Raw genomic sequence first — 23,535 nt, forward strand, 5'->3', positions numbered from 1 at the left:
CCTTTGATTTTGTCAATAATCTATTCTCTTTATCATCACCCTTTGCCGTCTCTAATGACCCCAACGTCAACGAAACGTTAAACCATAATTCACTTGACATTACAGGCTCCATCTTAATGCTTAATGGTAGCAGTTGCCTAGTAGTAATAATAGTAGGAAGACTGCGATGTCGACCGAAACGTCACAGCTTATTACTGAACACTTGGTGCTGCTAAAACCCTATAAGCCAAGCCAAGTTAAGGGTCCCACCTACCTGGGCATGCATACAGTGTACAGAGCTTCAGAAAATAAAAACTTTATTTAATAACTGTTTGAGATACCTGACTGAGGTCTGTTCACAAAAAGCATTTAAGAATATGCTGAGGGCAGATAAGTAGTTCTGTTTCCATATTTCATTTTTTAAACAGTTTTTTTAGAAGAGTCAAAATGACTAAAACATGTGTTTTCATAATAATTTTTAGGCTGGACCACCTTGTAGAGATTTTTGAAAGCATTCAATGGACTTGCATTACACCTTTATCGTTATTTCTCTGCTATTAAATGTTATGGTTACATTCTCAAATCTCATAGTTTCTATATGCTCAACAAGAAGACTGCGCACCACCAGTTCAGAGCCTTTTGCTTAGAGCCGACACCGTGTTAAAATCACAGGCAAGCATCACACTTATCGTCCTGCCTCACTAACTCAAATACACTCCTGATAAGGTTGGCCTCTTAATGCCTTAACTTGTTAGTCTGTTGGAGGGCATACTGGTAAACTTTTAAGGCTGCAAGAGTCCCCATGGCTGTGATCATCAGGACATCACATTAGTGGTTTTTAGCCATCTGTAATATTAGAGATACTATACATAGTCATGTGTTAAACCTTAACTACCTTTTCAGAGAGTTAGGGATCACAAGGCTCCGAGCTTGAATCTCTGATAAGCAGTGGATTTGTTTATCTTGTTTAATTGTACAATTAGTTTATTTCAGCATTTTTTCTTTTAGTTTTATTTATTATTTATTGCTTGTTAGATACTTAAAGAATTGGACCACTTGAGATACCAATATTTATGTGTAAACCTTTAGGACACCTTTTCCATAAACGTTTACGTTTCTCAGTATGATACTTTGTAACGAAAAGGATGTGCATAGCATGAGTAAAATCAATAAAAAACAGTAGTTTGAAATTAACTATTTTATGATAGATTCTAAACATGAAAATTAATCACAACAAATTACAATTTAAATCATTGGATAAAACAAAGAAAAGTTAATGCAATTTAGAAGACTGAGCTAATTGCATTAAATGTGATATGTGATTAGCAGTTAAACAAGAACAAACAAATGTAAACATACATGAACTATCAAAGACTCTAATTCCAAAATCTACAAATATACCTCATTTGATATGAGTGGTTTTTGAAGTTCATAGGAAGTATGTAGAGTTCATGCTCTTCCTTCTGGTTGTATGGATTCCATAGTCTTATTATCGACGTCAGTCAGCTAGATCTCGTAGAGGACCCTCTATTGCTGCCTGCCAGGAATCATAGAAAACTGTGATTCATCATAATCGTACTTTCTATGAGTAGTAGCCAAACCTTGATGTGGAACCTTTGCTTCTGCGTGTCATGGTCTCGGCCAACTGTAGTTCTCAGCTGTTGTGGTTTTTGGTAATATTAACTGGATCTAGTGATGACCCTCTTCATCTGGGTTTCTTGGTAGTCCCATCAAATAGTATTTCACTGTCATGGTCTGTTCCAATTTTTAATATTTACTCTTATAAAGTGTGTATTTTTATTATTATTATTTATCTTACAAACATTCCCTGCAGTTTGTTTGCAGTTCTCAAATATCTTGACATATTAACTATTTGAAGTCCATTTAAACAATCTCAAAGCTCTCTTTATCACTGAATCCTCCCTTTGAATTCTGGTTCAGCTTTTTGTTACACCAAAACAATGTTATTTAGGAATGCCATTGCAACTATAATTAGCATGTGCATACAAGGCATAAGCATAAGGCTGCTCAAATACTTTTACATGCAACAGTTAATTCGCCAGTGAGCAATGACTTATATAGAAAACAAAATGTAACTGTCCTCCATGAATTTACAATGGTACACTATTTTTTGACTGTTGAAAATTATATTAATAAAATTGGTAAGTGGCCGTACAATATCATTCTTGTTTAGAGGTTTTATTTTTTCATAGTGTCTTCTCATAACCATGGTCCATATAAAAATTTTCAACTGCCAAACGCAAGAACTCTGTCCTTTTAATTGACTTAAGATTTGCAAAAACGTCAAATACAAAGAAATCTAGAAATGGATATAGCCACAAACCTGAAGCAGTGAACTAAAATGATGACAGGCCATGAGAACCTTCAAATCAGATTAGAGAAAGCTTTCAAATTGTTCTGGCAGTGTCCTGGAGCAACTGTTCAATAGATGATGTCAGCTAACTGGCTTGTGTGGGCACCAATGAAAAGGAGTTAGATGTGATCAATGTGATGTTGCTATAAACCTTAAAAATCAGGATACCCATTAATTAATTCATTTGAATTTTACCTATCTTCTGTAGCTGTGTCGTTTAGTTACATGTATTTTCTGAGTAATGTTTTTTTTTCTATTGAACAGTGTAAGTTGTATAGGCTAGTTTGGCTTCCTCTGTGTAGCCGCGTCAAAATGGTAAAGTGTACAGACGTTTCACTTTGCGTTCTAGCAGGCATCATCAGAGTTGGGAGTTAATTGAGAGCCACACAGTTACTTCCTAGCTTCTAGTAAACTCTGATCAAGTGATAATGCATGTTGGAATTTATAGCAAAACTTTGGTACTATCTACTAAATTGATATGCCTGAAACCAAGATAGCCTACAAGACAGTGGGCACAAAAGCTATTACAGTAGAGCACCCCTCAACCGTAATTCCCACAAACGGAACTCCCAATATCAGGAACTAATTTTCCCAAACAATATTAAAACATTACAAAACACCTCCAAAACATTTCCGCACTGGAACGAGGCGTTTTTGCTTTTGCCTGACTGTACATGTCTTGTAGGCACGCGTGCGCACGTCTGTCAGAGATCTAATTATAGCCAGTCTTTCCCACGCATTGCGTAAATACACGGCTGGTTTTCGCGTCGGACGTGAATTACTATAAAGATGTTTATGCTATAAGTAGTTATTGTTTCACTATGTCAAGTAAACGGAAAATTCCGACCGGCCCGAGAGTATGCACACCGATTCCCACTACACACGCTGACACACGTGATAGCGAGTAACATTTACTTCCAACGTGTGTTGCTTTCAGTTTATAGACAATAATTTAGTGTACAAATATGTATTATGTACATATTTATACGTTAATATATGGTTAAACAGTCTACATTTACCTGTATTTCTCTATCTCTGTGTTTTTAAATGAGATGCTTGAAGTGTTATTCTTGTGTATGTGAAATGTAAACTGTGCGTGGCAGTGACTATACACTCTCCGGAAGTGTGAATCACTAGCACGTCAACACAGAAGTAACACAACACTGCAGCTGTAGTCCTACTACCTCCCCCGAACCCTCTTCTTATCCTCTTCGCTCGCTCACGCACGCACCTACCTACAGAGTTAAGAAACACGTGCCTGCCAGCTTGCTTGAATGAAGGTCATTCAACCGGCCCTACCGCAACTCCCCTTACCCGGAATTTTCCCATAACCGGAATAGACCTCTCCCCAATGATTCCGGTTGAGGGGTGCTCTACTGTAGTAAGTTGTTACAAATAAATAGTGAAATGCATAAAAATATAATATTCTTTGATGTAATGTTCATTTTGTTAAATTCCTAGCAGCAAATAACACTAAAGGTGCTGTTCGAGTGGTGAATCGCAAGACTGGTGAAAGAACTCTGCTTCGAGGAATGCTTGGCAAAATTAAAGACATTGCCTTTTCGCACGAACACGACGAGGTTGTCGTAGCATCCGTGGATGAGTTTGGAAACCTTTTTGTGTATGAAATACAAGATCCAGATGGCCCGCAAATGGTGTATCCTTTACTGCTTTATGTGGATGATGTGCTTATAATAGGTAATTTTTGAAAGATAGTGAATTAAAGTTCTTTAAGAAGCACAACAGAAATGAATGTGTGGAATTAAGTGAAAATGGTGGTGTTGAATTGGTGCTGACACTTTTACTTTTATAAGATTACTAGATCAGAAGAAGAAAAAAATACAAGAATTGAACTAAATTAATATCATGAACATAAGTCTTATTAAATTACCTCTTTCATTATTATTATTAAAAAATGGCTTTATTGATTAAAATATAGATTAGGTTGCTTTTTTTATTATTATTTTTTAAGGATCATAAAGATACGTGTTTTTATAATGTGTGAATTCAAAATTGTCACTTGAATATTTTCACATTGTAATTTGGTTTTTGTTTGCATGGCATTACTTAAAATAACTTTGAATTAAAAAAATATATATATTTAATAGTATAGTGATAACTTTGAAACAGAACACTGTTTTATAGTGAATGTATTTTCACTGTTTCACAAAATGTAAAATTATTTTTTTTTCTTTAATGCAAATGTTTATAATACACACTTTAACAAGATCTTTCAGTACTGGCCTACCCTATATGTTGAAAAAGTTTGTAGTACTGAAAAACTTTTAGCACAAATATTTTATTTAACAAGAAGCATTTTCTGTATCTATTGTTAGTGACTTATTCCTATATAATCAGAAGTTTTGTATAAATTTGTGCATTAGAAGTATAGATACATTCCTTCAGTTTTCATAAGTACGTAATAATACTTCAGTTGGAAAGTAGTGTTGAGTCAGTTTTTAAAATATTCCAATTTCAGGTTTAATTCTCACATTTGAGATTTGTATCCTTTAATTATTAAATGTTTCCTGATTAATAGAAGTACCTGGTGTTATATAAATAATTCCTAATGATGATGTATAAATAGATACCTTCATTTAATTGAGGACCCAAAATATATTAAATTGTGTGTGCCAGTACTGTTTGTGTTTAACAGTAAAATTAAAATCACACTGTATCTCGAAGTAAAAGAAACCTAATTAATACTGTAAATGTAACATATTAAGTAATAACTGATTATTCCCAATTATTTTTTTATGAATTCCTTATTATATGAACCCTGTTTAAATAATAATGCCCTTACTGATTTTCTTAAACACCCTTTTAATTTAACAGAACTCCTACTAAAACAAACAAGAATCCCATTAAATTGGCACTATACCCTCATTAGACAGTGAAAACCCCATATGGTAAAAAAAATACCTGATTAATGAAAAAATTCCAGTTATTAAATAGGAACTGTCCTTTTTTATCATGTGAAGAAATCAACTTTGATACCTTATTATGTTATTAACATAATATAAAACTTACAATTTCTAAGGTTTTGCTAAAGGTGGAGTCAAGGTTTTATAATTTTAATTATAACAAATTTAATTTTTATTTTTATGAATTTTTTACACGTAACTTAACATTGTTAATAAATATGTAAAATTACTCAAATTACCTACATTTATCATAATTTAATGTCAAAACAATATTCCTTGTCTTTGTAGCTACGTAAGTTTTTTACCAGTAGCTCATTGGGGTATACATATACTATAATAGGATGTTGGTATATATGTATGACATTAACTCTGACACCATTTGACCAATCACAATGAAAGTTGGCACATCTAAGTATTTTTTCATGGAGGTTTTTATGCTATCCATTTTTTGTAACTCGCTGCTAAATTATGCATCAACTTCTATTCTGCCCAACTGATCACCATGAGTAAACAGAAAATCATAGGTCATAAACATACAAACAGCAATTACACAGGCCTGCGATGAAAAAATTGTTTGGAATTTAAAGGGTGATTCTTAAGTATTTTAGTGTGCTCAATTCAGGAAAAATATTTTAAAAAGTCCATCACGTACAGTTTTTTTACAAAATATACTTACCGTACAATTGTTATATTACAATTTTCCCCTCAGGAGTAAATGCATACACTAATGTTTTCTGATTTTGTATATTTATAATTATAATTGCGGGGTCTAATTAGTTTTAATTGTTTTAAAGATTTCTGGTATAAAAGCATTAAAGTTCAAGAGCAGGTGATAAAGATGACTTTCGGTAGAGGAATGAGAGCAGCCAGGGTGAAGAGGTTCTTGGCCGCCAGACAGCCAAGAACATGTTCAATCAGGTTCTAACAGGATTTTTCATGTTCTGTCCTTCTCGTTCATAGCACTTCTTACTTTCCTTCTATCATTCTTCCCTTGGTGTGCCGACCTCCGTAGCGTAGTCGGATGCACACCGGCTTACGGTGCGAGGGGTTCTGGGTTCGAGTCCCGGGTAAGGCATGGGTGTTATTTACAAGCTACAAATTGATTGATTAGGGCATGATAATGATTCGAATATGGACGAATTGTACAGAGATTTTATTGATAAGATATGATAAAAGAAAAAAAAGCTTCGTATAAGGACACGCTCATTTCTGGCTGAACGGGTACCCCCCAAGGCCATAACTATCAAGGTAGAAGAAGAAGGTTCCCTTGGTGTTGACACAGTTAACGTGGTCTTACAGTCGTATAAAATCTAATTTGCTCTTGGTTTTGTTTGTGTGTGTTTTTTGTTTTTTTGACCACTGACTTATTTATTTATTTATAAAATGACCTCCAGAGGATGTCGTGTTTCTCCTGATAAGTTTTGTTATATTTGTGGAAGTTTTATTGTGAAAAAACAACAGAGAAATATTACTGATTTTGTGAAAACAGCGTATTTTGCCTATTTTGGTATGAAGCTAGGGGACCAAGACAAATCGTGGGCACCACATAAAGTGTGTTCTATTTGTGTAGAAGAACTTCGTCAGTGGACCCAAGGTAAGAAAAAATCTTTTCGATTTGGAATCCCCATGATCTGGAGAGAGCCTCGTAATCATTCAGATGATTGCTATTTTTGTTCTTGCGATATTCAAGGTTACAATTTGATTAATAAGAAACAGATTTTTTATCCAAATATTCAGAGTGCTATGCGTCCTGTTCCCCATGGTCCAGATATTCCAGTACCCGTTGCTCCAAAGTCATTAGATGATATATCACTACCAGAAACATCTGAAGAAGAAATCACTGTTTCAGGTGATGAAGAATTCTATATACCTCAAAGTGAACCTCAACTGTTTTCCCAATGTGAATTGAACGATTTGATCAGGGATTTAAGTTTATCTAAAGAATCTGCTGAGTTGCTATCTTCTCGACTGAAAGAAAAAAATTTATTAGCTCCAGGTACTTCTTTCTACTGGTACAGAAACCGTGAAAAACATTTCACTCCATTCTTCACTCAGCATGAGGAACTGGTTTACTGCCATAATATAACAGCGTTAATGGGTATGTTTAATATTGAGTATAATAGCAATGAATGGCGTCTTTTCCTTGACTCGTCAAAGAGAAGTTTTAAAGGCGTACTTCTGCACAATGGTAATAAGTATGCATCAGTACCAGTAGCCCACTCTGTTTACTTGAAAGAGCGTTATGAAAATTTAGAAATGATATTGTCAAAGATTAATTATAATGAACATATGTGGACGATTTGTGGAGATTTAAAAGTGATCTCGATGTTACTGGGACAGCAGGGAGGGTACACAAAATTCCCATGCTTTATATGTGAATGGGACAGTAGAGACAAAAGTTCACATTGGATTAGAAAGGAGTGGCCAAGAAGAGAAGCATTAGTACCAGGAGTTAAAAACGTGTTAAGAGAAAATCTTGTCGAACCAGAGAAAGTTCTTCTGCCCCCACTCCACATTAAATTGGGTATTATGAAGCAATTCGTCAAAGCATTGCCAAAAGATGGCCTGTGTTTCAAATACTTGGGAGAAAAGTTTCCAGGATTGTCTGAGGCGAAATTGAAAGAGGGCATTTTTGTCGGCCCTGATATTCGTAAGTTGATGAAAGATGATGTGTTTGAGACGAAAATGAATATAACAGAAAAAGAGGCTTGGCTTTCTTTGAAAGAGGTAATAACCAAGTTTCTAGGAAATTATAAGGACCCTAACTACATGTTCATTGTAGAGAATATGCTGACTAAACTGAAAAATCTGGGTTGTTCGATGAGTTTAAAACTTCACTTCCTGAATTCCCATCTTGACTACTTCCCACAAAACCTAGGAGCTGTGAGTGAGGAACAGGGTGAAAGATTTCACCAAGACGTGAAAGAAATGGAAAGGAGGTATCAAGGTCGATGGAACATTACTATGATTGCTGACTACTGTTGGATGCTGAAGAGGGACTTACCGGACAAAGTCTACAAACGAGAAAGCCATAAAAGGAGCTTCAAAAAGAAGAGAATGAGGCATAATGAAGACGAATAAACATACAAATTGGTCATATCATACAGTAAATGGTGTTAAAAGCGCTCTAAGTGATTTATGAACAATAAATTTTATGATAAATAAAAATAAAGTGAAGTTTCTTGATCATTTATAAAATTGTATTATTTCTCCTAATTTTTATTTGCATTTTGTAGGAAAACCTTACGTGATGGAAAAAAACCATGGTCATATTTGGATTCAGCACACTTAAAAATATAAAGTTCAGCCACCAAATGTGAGACAATTTTCAAAAATTCGAAAAATGCAGGCCTGTGTTATTTGTGTCATTTCTCTATCATGCCAGTTACTGCAGCTAGTATATTATATATATTATATATAAAAAAATATGTATATATAAGAATTTAAGAATATATATATATGTATATATAAAAGAAATATTGCATGGCTATACTTTCTTTCTGGTGCTGAAATGATAAGTTTATAATTTGAATTGGACCTTTTTGTTATTGTTATTTTATTATAGTACAAATAATATGTAAAGTTGGAAGCTCAGTTTCATTATAAAATTTCTTGTTATGTACCAGATATTTATTATTTAAATTTACGTGCTGTTAATTAAGATTTTTTCAAACTAAAACATGGTTGTTTATATTTTCTAACTACATGACTAAACTAAATGTTTATAATTTGAATTTTACATTTTATTAGACATTAATTGGTAATTCGGGTGAATTTTGTTTCGTTTTGTGTTTTGCCTTTCATTTGGTGTCATTTTGGTTTTATCGCTATACAATTCACCGTATAGCGGAAGAAGCGACCAATTGTGTTCCTGAACGCTTCAGCCCCGTCACAACGGTAAAGCGCGGGTAACCGGGAGGTGACAGGCGGACGGGAGCATGATTGGTTCCTTAACGGCTGGCAGGGGAGCGCTGCTGCTGAGCGTCATGTACCGAGGCCCAGCACAGACCCACCACAGAGTGATCTGGTGCCCGTACATCCCGGAGGAGGACCCCGACGCCAGCTCCTCCGAGGTGGCGAGGCTGCTGGTGCTGATCCACGGCGCGAGGGCGGAGTTGTGGAACGTGGCCATGGTGGCGCGACGCCACGGCAAGGGGGCCCTGCCGGACGGCGTCCCGGAGGAGGGCTTCCTGGAGGTGGGCGACCACGACCAGGACGTGGTGGACGCCTCCTTCAGCCCCGACGGCACGGCGTTGGCCACCGCCAGCCGTGACGGCTACGTCAAGTTCTTCCAGGTGTACATGCACGACGGGCGCGAGCCCCGGTGCCTGCACAAGTGGCAGCCGCACGGGGGCCGGCCCCTCGCGTCCTTCTTCTTCCTTGACAACCACCGCACCCACGTCGCCGAGTGAGTCGCCCTCTCCAGTTTTAGGGTTGTGCGAATGTTGATGAAACTCAAACAAAATACTTTGTCAAGGTTCGCTTCTAATTGAAACTTGTTTTCAGAATTATCAAATGTATTTTTTTTTTGCTATGGAATATGAAGTAAAAAATAAATAGGTTAGCTTGGAAAACAGTTCAGATACATTTACTGATCAAAAATTTTATTTCATGGAATTTTTTATGAGACTGAAATAAAGAATATACTTTATTTTACTCTTTGCCTCTTTTAAGATATTTTATGTCATAGTAAGTTTTGAGTCGTCATCGTACAAAATACAACTACAGTAGAACCTCGATGATACGTTCCCGTTTCATACATTTTCCCGTGTCATACACCGATTAATTTTGGTTCCGCCGAAAGTACTATATTTACAATGGTTTACTTTCCCGGAACATATACTTTTAAAATCATTAGTTTCCCGTTTCATACGTTTTTACGAAGCAGAAAAGTCCTAAAATTCACAAACTTTTTTGTTATATTCCTCCTGATAAACTACGTTTTAATGCTTTTATTTTGAAAAAATTTCATTGTTTACCTTTGAAAACGTAAAAAAATAACTTTTATCGCACCATAGATATGGATAGTATCAGGAAGACTGTGCACTTCGCTAGTAGCATCTATGGCCAGCACCAAGCAAGACTAGTGGCGCAAACTAGCAATGATTATGAAAATGGTGCACGCGCTTTACCAAGGCACGTTTCTCATATTTTGTGCATTCATTAATCTTTGAACTGAATATACTTGTTTGTTATTGTTTTCTTACGATCGGATTGTTTTGTATTTTACGTTTCTCAAGTTAAAATTTTATTGAAAATTGTTCTGTTGCATAGTTGTTTGTAAAATGAAACAAACAAGCAAAAATTTCTGATTTTCTTTTTACAATAGCCTAATTTTTTTATTTCTAATTTAGGCTTGGTGACTTTTCCCCCCTTCCAAGAAAGGACTTCATAACATTTTGTAAGGCCACTGTTTCTCATGTCATCTTTTCTTGATTATGGACTGTATTTTACATTTCTGGTGGTTTTATTATATGTATATATAATGATGAATTCATATCTTTCATTAATATAATGCAATTATTTACACATTATGTATTTAAGTTTAATCTGACATTGTGCTGGTATGCTAGATTGAATTTATATAGTTTAAAACTAATTTATGTTATTTGTAATAATTGTTACTTAATGGGAAAATATTTTCCCTGCAGTATCGAAAGTATCGAACTGAAAAAAACAATACAGAATCGAGTATCGAAAGTGTGGTATAGTCCCACCTCTATCAAAAAGTGTTTCATTCCCGCAAATATTTTACATTCGTTGTCAGGTTATAATGAGTATTGATTTACAGAGTTTATCGCTACTTTCTGTTTTCATTGCACTAAACGTGTTTCTTGTTTCCTAACGATTTACATAACATATTTTAAATCTTGGTATTCCCGTTAAAACTAATTGACATACGATAATTCCGCATATCTGTGGTTCCCAAAGTGCCTGCTTTTAAAACTTTTAACTGTGCAACATTATTTTATGTTTATTTTCCAGTTCTAGTTGGTCAAAATCTCAAAATAATTAATCCAATTAAGAGAAATAAATATGATGAAGATTTGTAGTCTCTGTTGGAGTTGAACTTATGCCTCACTAAAGCACCAATACTCATAATACTAGCTAAATAATAGCTGTTGTCGTTTCATGTTGTTGTAATCACTTCAGTCTAACCTTGCTTGCGAGATTTGAACTTGTAATCTAAAATAAATCATTTCATGAATAAAATATGTAATCACTTTTTTTTTTTTTTTTTTTTTTCCCAATTGCTATAGTGGCTTTATAAAGCTGTCATTCTTGTTTCATTCCTTGCCTCCAAGAAGAACAGTGCAGTGCTGAGATTTTTTATTTATTGTGTGGATTTTATGGTGCTTTTTTCTCTTATGTCTTTGTTTCTTCATTTGTATTTATTTTGGGTTGGTAAGCAAATATTTTCCAGAAAATATTTTTAATTAGTGAATACATTTACATAATTCAAATGTTAGTAAAGGAGAGTCATTTTAGGGCCTGTTATAATAAATTTTATAGTTGTGTGGCTTTTTCCAATTATTAATTTATTTTCAGTGCGCAGTTCTGGAAGTTTGTGCTGACTGGTGCTGACAACAACTCCGAGCTTAAGATATGGTCTTGTGAGTCGTGGACTTGTTTGCAAACAATAAGGTTTAGTCCAGAGGTAGGAATGAAGGATGTCATTATGAAGGCTGGATTGGATCTGTCTGCCCAGTTTCTACTGCTGACAGACTTGTTTCGAAAGGTAAAAATCAGTTTTGACTGCATGTATTTGGTTATTTAGTAAGAGTGATTTTGTTGATTAACAGTGTATGGAAATTTATGTATTTTTTTGCAATTGAAAATAGCTGATTTGTTCCTAGAGCCAGTGGAAAATTGTATATAAAAATGGTCCTTGGGCAGATAAAACAAGTTATTTCAGTGCAAAATTTCTGTGGGGAAAAAAAAGGGTTTCTTAAAAAAAATTATTTTGAACTTACATTTCTGTGTGATGAAAATTATTGTTTTATTAGTTCGTTATTTACAAAAAACAATGGTTTAAAGTACAACTATGATACCTTACAGTTTAATTTAGCATTTTGAGTTTGCGTTGCTACAAATTAAAATTCTGAAGATTATATACATTAATAACAAGTCATAAATTTATCTCAAACACATGCGACATGCGTATTTAGTTGAAAATTAGTTACACAAATTAATTTCAACCTCTATCTCAGTAAGTCAGTTTTTTGTTTACCTGCTTCAAACAAGTCTCCATCAAAACACATTGCTAAAATTATCACCATGTTCTCCACCCCTAAAGATGTGTGTTAAGTCACTTATTATATTGCTGTACATTGAGAAGGAATGTTCAATGTCAACGTTGGATATTAGCAGCCAGACACTTGACTGCACTGTCGGAGAATTCTGAAAAGTGATTCTTTATCAGCAAAACTTGTAGTATGTCAACTTCCCCAATGTCATACATCATAATTGCTTGTTTTGTTGCAGCGTAGCCCTCCATAAAACTGTTGAAATGTCATCTCAAAGTAAAGTCACCGGACTTGATCCTGTAAGTTAACAGCATCAATTTCTGGACCTGTTGAAATGATTTCTCGTGAATTGAACAAGGAGCCAATTTTCTCTGAGAATGATTTCTCTAGAATCCCCTCCTATGAAAGATGACAGTTTTAGAAAAGTTTTCTGGCCAGTGACCGCAATTTTCTCTCCTGTTACAGCTTTTATACTTGCGGCATAATTCTACTGTTTTGCGGTGTGTCCAGCAAAATTCTTGTTACTGACAAGTTTGAACCATATCTTTAAATCACAAAGTTTGGCACACAATTTGTGGCATAAGGATATGAGGACTCTTCCAGAAATGCCAACAAATCAACAGTGTTTTTGCAGTACTCTACCCCAAATTTCACCTCGCATTGCAAAACTATAACCTTATTGTTGCTCAATATTCTAAATTACTCTGTAGTATCACCATACATAAAATCTAGTAGTGAAAAATCTTGGTTGAGTTTGTTAATGGACAGTATCCAACTAAAGGGTAAATGATATGGAAAATATCACATCCATTTGAATGTATTATAACTCGTAGGAGTATTACCGAAATCTTTTGTTTGAATAAGTTTTTGATATGACAACCATAACTGCAAGGGGTTAAAAAACAAGGGTTAGAGAACAAAAAATAATCATAACTCCCTTCATAGGCACAACATAAAATTCGTACAAATTGTTTGTTAATCTTTTAATTTTTATTTAAAACTTTTGTCTGAAACAATTTTTGATTAGATGAATCATTTCTGCAAAGGGTTGAAAAAAGAGGGGTAAATTAAAAAAAAAAACTGTAACTCCCTTAGCAGGAACAATATAAAATCCATTCAAATTGTTGAATTTCAAACAAAAGCATCAGGGAATGGAAGTTGCTCAGTAGTCGCTAAATGAAGTCAACGATACAAAACTATTGAAATGTGTCATAACAGGTGATGAATCATGGGTTCACAGATATGTTAAAACTAAGTCTCAGTTGTCCCAGTGGAGGCATTCTGGATCGCCAAGAATGAAAAAAGCTCGACAATAGTGGTAGTATGGGAATGTTATGGTCACTGTGTTTTTCTATTTTAACGGCACAATACTGCATGAGTTCTTGCCACAAGGTCAAACGATCAATAAGTAGTACATACTACCTGAACGCCGTTTGCGTGAAGCAATCCGAAAAATGCCCGAATTTGTAGCTAAACAATTCATTGTTTTTGCACTACGATAATGCACATTCTCAACCTTCATATTTGCCAGACATGGCCTCTTGTGACTTTTTTCTGTTCCCAAAAATAAAGAGAACCAAAAGGGCCAACGTTTTACAAGCATAGATGAGATTAAAAGCACATTACTGAAAGAGTTAAATGGTATCCCAAAGATTAAGTTCCAGAAGTGTTTCGGGGATTGGAAAAATGAATGGCATAAGTGTATAATATATATTGGGAAATATTTTGAAGGGGATAACATTAATTTAGACGTTAAATAAACTTCTTTCTAAAGAAATGAACATTCCTGTTACTTTTTGAATGCACCTCGTATTGACAATTCAAAACCAGGTAATGAATACTGGAGGTTGTTGACTTCGCAATGACAAGATGGACATGAAGGATAGATACACAGTTGTGATGGCCAACACAGTTGCATGGCATAACAGAGTTGGGTTACTTCTCTAAAATGACTTCAGGAGTTGTAACAATGCCTTGCTTTCAGACCCAATACTTTAACAAATTCCTTGCCCTTTCAGTGGCCAACACTCATAAAATAGGCATGTTGAGTCAAGAAATAGAGTAAATACTGGCATCATAAACTTATTCTCTTATCTTTGTTGTGATCTATACCTCTTTATAAACAACACCTTTAACACAAACACATAAAAATTGCTCCCTTTAGTTTTGTTATATAGAGGTTATTCTGGAGTTCATACCAAAAATGTGAAATGCTTGAATTTGTGACAAGTCACAAGTATGCCTGGCCAAAAGGACAATAGTTCCTTATATATACAGAAAACGCTTGAAAAATATTCCATCACCATCAGTTGTTGCAGATAGTTACATGAAAAGTTCTGTCAATGACATGATTGTGAGGTTTTGGTGGCCTTTATTATTCTGGCATTATTTACTGATAAGGTTATATTGGATAATATATTTTACATATTGGGTAAATTGGAGGTCAAATATGTAGCCTCCTTAGAACCACTGTTCTAGGAAATTACATCGGCGTGCACGCCAAAGACACACAAACACAGCCTCGTGCTAGAACGAGGATGCAGAGGGTTTACGAGTTTGGTTTTGAACTTAGTAACAGCGTAGAAGTGTACAGTTCGTATTGTGTAGGACAGCGTTTGTGGCGGGGAATTATAAACAAAATTCCAATTACCATTTTATTCAAAAAATGGTAATCGATAAACACCAGGTCTAACATGGCTCGCATTAAGACTCACAATGCAGGTACACAGACCGCTCATACAAATAATCAATTAGGCAAAGAAAACGAGTGTCAATAGACAGAGTAAGGTTATAAAATACATAAATAAAAAAAAAACATTATTACATTTCATCAATACCACTAAGCAAAAAATCTAGACGCCACACAGAGTGTACACAAAAGTGTCGTGTGTTTACACATCGGCCTCAGTTACCAAGACACCTCGGTGGTGCGCAATCGAGCCTCGTCACCACCGGGCAACGTGTGAGACAAACATACAAAGCTTAAATGAATACATATAATAAACTACACACGAACCCGCAAGCAAGGAAAGCGTGTGGAGAAAATACGGCCAAAACAGAATCTTTAACTATCCAAGTCAGTGCGCAATGCAAACGTCACGTTCCTGGGGAAACCAAGCCAAATTAAAGGAGTTATGTCCACAAACAAACCAGATCTTACAAATAAAACTCCAGCAAAGCTATACAAGTCAATGCACTCCACGTCGAGAGCGAAAAGCAAGAATACATGAAGGAGAATTACAAGCTAAGCCCCAGATTGACCAGTTACGTTACTGTAGACACGTGAAGCTAGACGCCGAAAAGAGGTGGAGCAATAAGCAAGACGGCTGCGAGAAGCCAAGTGAAGTTAACAGCCCAAAACAAACTAGACAAATGAGGGTCCAAAATGGTGATGCGGCCTTAAATAAGCATACACAACCCCCCCACTGCACAATTGCAGAAAGTGAAATTAGGGGAAAAGAGAATCACAAGGTGCATACATGTCACTATGACAAAATGCCTGGAGAGGGGAGCGGGTGGTGGTGTGAAGGAGAAGGAGGTGACCGGAGGACGGCAAGAGCACGCACAGACTTCAAAGCAGCGGAGACGTCCGCTGCAAATATTTTACACTTTCATATTACATATTACTTAGATTAATATAAAATATGCCAAAATGTTGTTTATATATTTAGCAGCAATTTGCCATACTTTAAATAATTGTAATAAATATGACTGCAAAAAAAAGTTTGGAAATTTAACCTGGTATTTAACTCACTACTGATTTACCCCATTTTATCCAATAATAATATATGTTTTAATATTTAATGTATTCTAATTCATGTTATCGTAGATTAAAAATTTTTGAAATCTTCTTTGTTCGTCAGGTGCTGTATGTTATGCAGATCCATAAAGATGCAAAAGAAACCAAAGCATATGTTTCTTCGGTTATTGAAGTTCTGATGCCGTGTTCAATGCTTGGTTTTGGAATTGTCGATGCTTGCATCAAGAAATTCAAAAACAGTGGTTCACTTGATGTAGAAGATGCATGCGGTAAGTTAATGAAAAACCTCAATTCTAGTCATTATGCTTCTTTTGGTCCAAGCCGTTTTATAAAGCGAGGAGATGCAGTGGTATTACTGGAATTTCTTTCCAAAGGACTCAAGTTCAAACCCCAGCCCATTCATCCTACTTTAGTTTTTTCTGTAGTTTTTTTGAAATGGGAAATCACTCCAGACCAAAGCTATAATAGTTTTTTTTTCTGTCATAGTTCTTGAGACTTAGTTAGATTGCTAAGCCTCTATATAAAACAGTTCTTTGGAATAACTACAGAAAGCTGTAACAAGTCACAATCGTGCCCAGCTAAGATAATGATTGTTTCTTGCACATACATAAACACTTAAAGAACATCCCATATGAAATTGCAGGAGTTAAGTGTTAAGTTCTGTTTTAATTACATAATTATATTATTTGAAGACTGTACTAGTTGAATTGAAATAAAAGAGTTTTCAATGAATTTTGAAATTTATTCTTCTCGCGTTGCAAATTTAAATGTTACATACATGAAATCATCCGCTCGATTCAGCTTTACTGTTATTTGTGAGCTGCCGCCCTGCACATCCTTTTGGCACAATACTTGAACGACTGACGAGAAAAAACACAATACAAAACACACAAAACAATAAAAACTGGGACATTCCTGAAAAAGCTGCTCTTGGGCACAAAAATTATTATTACAACTACTATTTTGGGATTCCCTGCTCAGAGAGCTCTTTCACAGCCCTGGCAAACATCTCTGTCTCTCTCTAACCCAGGATGCAATAAATATTGTCGTATCATTTTTTTGCCTCAGCATCGTGATCTTTCTTTCACAGAAAACACTGTCTCACATTCTCCAAACATGCCACACACATTATGAAACACATACGTTATACGTAAAAACTATAAACATAAAAAGGACACTAAAGTGAAGTGAAATATTGAAAGCCAACATGATTAAAATCAGTAAATCATAGTTGAATATCGTCTCTAAATAAAATAATTATAAAAATTAATTACAAGAATATTAAGAATAATAAAAACTAGGTCACAATGACCTTGAACCACATAATCAACTAATATACCACCTTACAAAAAATATTATTTCTAAAAAATTACTATTCAAAGTTAGGGAGGGTTGGGGTTTTCAAAGGTTATTTTTATCTCCCCCCCCCCCCCCTTTCCATTTTAACGTTGAATAATTTTTTTCATTTAGTAGAAAGTTGCCAAAAATTCACACACTAAAAAGGTTCATCTCTCTAATCGAAAATCACATTTTAAAATCATATTAGATACCTTCAATGCTCTGACAAATTTTTATTCTAAAATAACTGGCAAATTATTATCCAAATAATTATAAATGGAACATTCTTTTCACTAGATATCAAAAATAAAAGAAATAATAATTTGAGTTACTTTTAGGCTGTAAATTGCTGAACAATAAAGTTAACTGTTTTAAAGTTACACACCCTGTACAGCATATTACCTGCAAGATTTTTTGTGGGGGTTTTGAAATTAAAACTATGATAATCTCAAAACACGTTTACATTTAATTCACACAGCACTCTTGTGTTTGTTGCACATGTTTGTGGGTTATGGTCAACCAGCTTGACCCTTGTAACTACATCCTAATGGCAGTGTTTGCATTGCTTTTGCTAGGCCAAATGCTTTTGCCCGTAACTCACAATACTGATAATTAATTGATTGTTGTCTGTTCCCGGCCTTCATAAACTCGGTTATTAATTGAAACAATTTTCTCATGAGTTGGACTGTCCCGTAAATGTAGTACTCTGCAGCACGGTTGCATGTCGTAGTGAAACTAACACGGCCTGGTAAGTCCTGCACCGTAAAATGACCAGGGATATGTGAACAGTTAATTAAGAAAAAGGTTTAGGTTCTTGAGAATATTTTTATTAGAATGAAGTCAGTAAGAAAAAGGTGAAGCTCCCCACGGGACACAGTGCCCGCTCCAGATCATGAGTGGGAGTAAGTTAAATATCCCCATGTCAAAACCGCACAAAAAAAAAATAATCTTACATGATGATGGAAAGATTAAACACGTTACACTTCCCTTACATAAATTACTGTGTGCCAAACAGATGGCTAAAGGCCCAAAAATGTTGTAGTTAATTATAAAGTAAATAATTAGTGAGAGACTTTTTTGCTGTAACTAATTCATCTTGTAATATTTGGGTAGCTTACAAATACATTATATCCCCAAGTGACTATAAATTAATTTATTAATTGCAGCATAAAGACTAAAAGGATATTTGCACAGGGGTTTATATTGGGTTTATGTGGGCTGGAAGAATGGGTATGTTGCCAGCAGGGGTTGCTACTGATGGGGTGGGGACCGGCCTTTACTGCCACAGGAGGTACAACAAAAACACCCCCCACGCCCCTTGGAGAATCCCGGTATTACCCCGCGGTCATCCCCCTGCAATGTGCATGCATCCTTATCCTTGGCATCGGATCCAGACTGGGGGCTGCAGCTGATAGGGCCAGTGCTGTGCTTTCCCATCGTCCTGAGATACGCACGGGGGGGGCCGTATCATTGGATGGGGCCCCCGGACGTTTCCCTTATTGAATTGTGCCAGGCATCCCGGGTATCTGCGGATGTGGTGATGAAGCCCGATGGGGCCTTTTCCTGCTTCGTCCCCCTTATTGCTGGGGCCAAGGTCAGTTCTGGTGGCTACCTCTCCCTGAAGTGCATAAGGAGGTGACTTCTGCCAGGTCGGCGCGGACATCCTGACCTCTGTGGCATCTGGTGATGAACGCACTTGGTAGGATCTCCTCTCCCTCTCTGAGATACCAGGTGGCATGTTCGTCAGTGTGCTGCCGTGTGTGAGGTCTTCCGTCGCTTAATCTTCGAGGTGATGTAGGTGTTGTTGCTGTTGGCATGGTCTCTTTCTGGGTCTGGCCCCAGGCTCGTCCATGTGGATGCTAAAAGTGGTGTCTGCAAGGCACCATGTGTTCATGAAAGGTAGTGCCTGGCTGGGTTCCTCCGTTTCACTAATAAGTGGTGATGTTTCTGTTGTGTCCAGGGAAATGTTGGTGATGATAAATCGCTGGTGGCCTAGTCTGTGGAGTAGTTGGCTCAGGGTCTGGTCTGGGCTCACGTCAGCTTGTCATGGTTCGGAGCTAGGGCTCTAACTCCTGCCATGTCAGCGGAAGTTTTTGGGGGTTCGTTAGGCTCCCTTGCGGGCATAGGGCTGTCCGGCAGGGTTTTCCCCTCCTTTGCTGCAGGGAGTCTGTCTCCGGTAGTGCGGCAAGAAGCAAGTCATCCCTGTAATTTTTTCTGACTTAGCAGCCATCTAAGCACACTAGGTAGGTGGTTCTTCCTAGCCTTTCTGAACTCTGTAAGGACCTTCCCAATGGGAAGCCAGTCCCACACAACAGTTGCGTGGCGGGGTTGACAATGGGTGTACTCCTTGAAACACTTGGTCTATCAATCACAGGGAAGAAATAGGGCATTTTGTCACTGGAGTGATTTCTTGCACGTAAGCTCTTTGATGCTGCAGTACATCATCATGTGCTGATATGGGTGATAGCATTCAGCGGCCAGGAATCTAGGCAGAAAAATAGCGAACTGCCCTTTTTAGGGGTTAACACCACGTTATAGTGGCTATTTGGATTCTCAATCACTCCGTCCTGTAACATTTCAGACACTTCTTCCCTGATGACACATTCACAGAAACAACAACCACTGGGGTTCTCATGGATGGAGGTGTCATGAGTGGTTGGAGTCCTGTGCTCTGCTACTGTGATGCGTTGAAGGCAATCATTTATGGCAAAAATATATTTCCTTTGTCTTAACACTAGTTCAACGAATGTTTGGTACATCGGCACATCATGACGTAGGTGGGCCAGGGTTGAGTTCACCTTACAGTTTGGGTGGGAGACCCGTGACATATACAGTGAAATATTATTTGGTCCCTACATGGGGTCGATGCAAGCGAGTCTCATCTCCAACACTGCATCGTGCTCCACTAGCCACGGCTGTCCCAGTACAATCTCCTCATGCAGATCTGCAACCAGGGCTGTCACTTGAGTAGTGCCATGGGCTTCCTGTTATGTTCGCTTGGCCCACCGTCATGCCAGGCCGGATGCTGGCTGCCAGGTGCAGCTTTGCACGGTTTGGTCGCAGCGTGTATAGTGAAACGAGGGTAACGTGTCCGCCACATTGCGTCCACCAGAGAAGCGTTCACCTTCACCGGAATATGTAGCAGGTGGTCAGTGAACCAGAACAGCTGGCCCAGGGTTGGTGTGGGCCGCCCTCGGCCTACATAGTTTGATCAGATCAGCTGGCACGGGGGCATTAACCTGTGCCCATTGCAGTGTTTCCCAACGGTGGTGCCAGCACCAGCAGTTGCATATGCTGCAGTGGCGGGGGTGGGCAGTGACTGTGCCAGTGATAGGTCCAGGGTGGGCACCCCTGTTGACAGGGTGGCGGCTGGTTGTTTCACCATCATGAGTTGGCACGCTGGTCGGCAATAATGTGCAAGAAATTCAAAAACATATGAATTAAAATGTTACTACATTCAATCATTCAAATTTTCTTTTCGTGAACTAATACTCCAGAATCAAACCATGTTAATGGGATGGTTACAAAGAAATACACAAGTAGTCACTGTTGAATTTTCAAACTTTCTAATTTCCTCCAAAATGTTCCTTCAAGTCTTTTTCTTTGAATCTCAAGTCTTTCAAATACTAGAGATTCAATGGTCTTTAAAAGTTCATATATTCAATCCACCCATCCCTAGTTTTTTTTTACTTATAGGTTGGAGTATTGAAAGTGTGGGGGGTACACAAAACTTTATCCCCTGACCAAACTCTGTGGTTATACAATGCAGTACCTTATTGGTTTAACTTTTTTCTTCTTCTGATTTTGATGTGTTGACCTATCTATGATGGTATCATTTATTAAAAAAAAAAATAATCTTTCATATGCATCATTAACATTATGAGCAAAGAAACTATAAAATTTACAATGATGTTACACATACGGTGAATAAAATAAATAATTTTTATGTTAAAAACATATTTATTTATGATGCAACAATGTGATGAGTGTTCATTTACCTATTTTATTTATGTGTACTGTATTTTTCCTAATTATTTTTCATAAACGAGTTCAAATCATATCGGTATTTAATCAAATTCTTGAAGAAATCACTTGTATAACAACTATTTCGAGAAAAAAAAAAATATTTCTCTAAGTACTTAATAATTTGTTTTCACTTAACTTACATTTTCTCTGGGAGAATTGATACAGTTATTTATGTAATGAAGAGTTAAAAACAATTTAGTTGAGAAAGCTATTACTTACTCAGTTCTTTGTTTTTGCTGGTTTTCTAATTTTTTTTTTTTTTTTCATGCAGATGAAACTGCGGATGAGCCGGGCCCTGTGGAAGCCGTGGTGCTGAAGATCTACCATGTCCAACCCAAGTCTCTCCAGGACTGCCAGATTGTGTACCAACTTCCTAGCGCGAATGTTGCTGCAGACATGTTGAACTCCATGCCTCAGGATGCACTGAGTGAGTTTGTGGACGTTCATTACAGCTTTGTAGGTGTGTGCATAGTATTTGGAAAATAATACCATCATTACAATCAAAGTTTTATGTTTGATGATTGTTGGTCATTTTTGATTAATTACATTTAGTAATTATTCAAACCATTTCCAATATTTCATATTGCCAGGTCGTGTTTCAAACCCTTTCCTTTTGCAAGAGGATTTACAAATTGAAGTTTTGGATCTGATTTAACTTAATGTTACAGCTCAAGTTCACTCACCATGTTTATTTATTTATTTTTTTCAGTATAATTTTTATTTAAGGACTACTTCCACAATTTTAACTCAATATCTTCCTTGCATTTGTTGTTTTGCCACAAGTATTTTCAACAGATATTCACTTAGTGTAATATAATGGGTGTTAAAAGGTGCTCAAGTCTTCACAATTATCATAATTTTTTGATTTTTAATGAAAAATTTTACATTTCTTGTGATATCAAGCCTTAAGTTAGTTAAGGAAGAGTTTGAGTGAGTACTTTTTATCTGTGCAATCAATGTTTTATTTTCATAGACTTCATTGACAACTTGGTAGACTTGTCAAGCCAGATGTCAGGGTCTGACCTGTCACATGTCGTGGAAGATCTGCCAGCCAATCGTCTGTCAGAATCATTGCAACCGGCCAACCACAGCGCTCAGCAGCAGCATCTGAAACTGATGACACCAGATGCATTCAACTCCCCTGCTAAAAAAGATGTTCTTGATGACATGAAGGTGAGATTTCTGCATTTCCATTTATATGACCTATTTAACTTAAATTTTCATCTCTGTAATTTTATTATTTTTATTTTTTTAAAACTTTCAAATATTTTTGGGTACGAAAGATTCCTGCTAATTTTACCCATGCTATCAAATGGAAAAAAAAAGTTACTTATTTAATGTTAAAGAAAAACACATACTAAATCTACAAAATAATAAACTAAATATTAATAAACCTTTTAACTTATACATAGCTGGTGCTTATTATCTTTTCTGCAGTTCATTTGCTAATGTTAGTGGCTTGTTTGGGCAAGTCAGCAGGGTAGAGAATTTCAACAACCCCTTATTTCTTGTGGCTTTGTTTCCCTTGGAGTTCTGACTATGAGGGACAGGAAGTGGGTGATGTTTTCATGCCAATGGTTGGCCATCAGATTAGTTTCTTCACTATCATATACTTTAAGTCCCTTGTAGCAACACCGCCGGTCACAACTAACTGTACTGGCTGTTGTTTTAACAAATGTGGTTTGTTTCTCTGGTGCAGTCTGAACAACAACCTTTTTGTCCCAAGGCCTGCCTCATTTGAAAAGCGGTGCTGCAACCTCTATCTACCTTAAGCATCGCAGACTCATAATAGTAGATGAGCCTGTAAATGATTGAAGGATTGAAGTACTAAAATAAAAATGTAGCATTATTTTAAATATTATTGTAGATTTGATTGCATCGTGAATT

At 36.5% G+C, this 23,535-nt stretch overlaps 1 protein-coding gene across 6 annotated transcripts in view; it reads left to right on the plus strand.

Moving 5' to 3' along the window:
* LOC134535060 (enhancer of mRNA-decapping protein 4) overlaps positions 1-23,535 on the plus strand; it is a 102,015-nt gene that overhangs the window by 7,901 nt on the left and 70,579 nt on the right. For 3 of the 6 annotated variants that reach the window (XM_063373929.1, XM_063373946.1, XM_063373938.1), the window contains exons 4-9: positions 3,818-4,010; positions 9,242-9,685; positions 11,827-12,016; positions 16,388-16,553; positions 21,920-22,075; positions 22,622-22,821. In XM_063373929.1, the coding sequence (XP_063229999.1) occupies positions 3,818-4,010; positions 9,242-9,685; positions 11,827-12,016; positions 16,388-16,553; positions 21,920-22,075; positions 22,622-22,821 (1,349 nt within the window). Of the gene's footprint in view, positions 1-3,814; positions 4,011-9,241; positions 9,686-11,826; positions 12,017-16,387; positions 16,554-21,919; positions 22,076-22,621; positions 22,822-23,535 lie in introns of all 6 variants that reach the window. The other 3 variants (XM_063373913.1, XM_063373906.1, XM_063373920.1) reach the window with 1 other exon arrangement.

The sequence above is a fragment of the Bacillus rossius genome, chromosome 1 (genome assembly GCF_032445375.1).
Source record: "Bacillus rossius redtenbacheri isolate Brsri chromosome 1, Brsri_v3, whole genome shotgun sequence".
Classification (NCBI taxonomy): Eukaryota; Metazoa; Arthropoda; class Insecta; order Phasmatodea; family Bacillidae; genus Bacillus; species Bacillus rossius.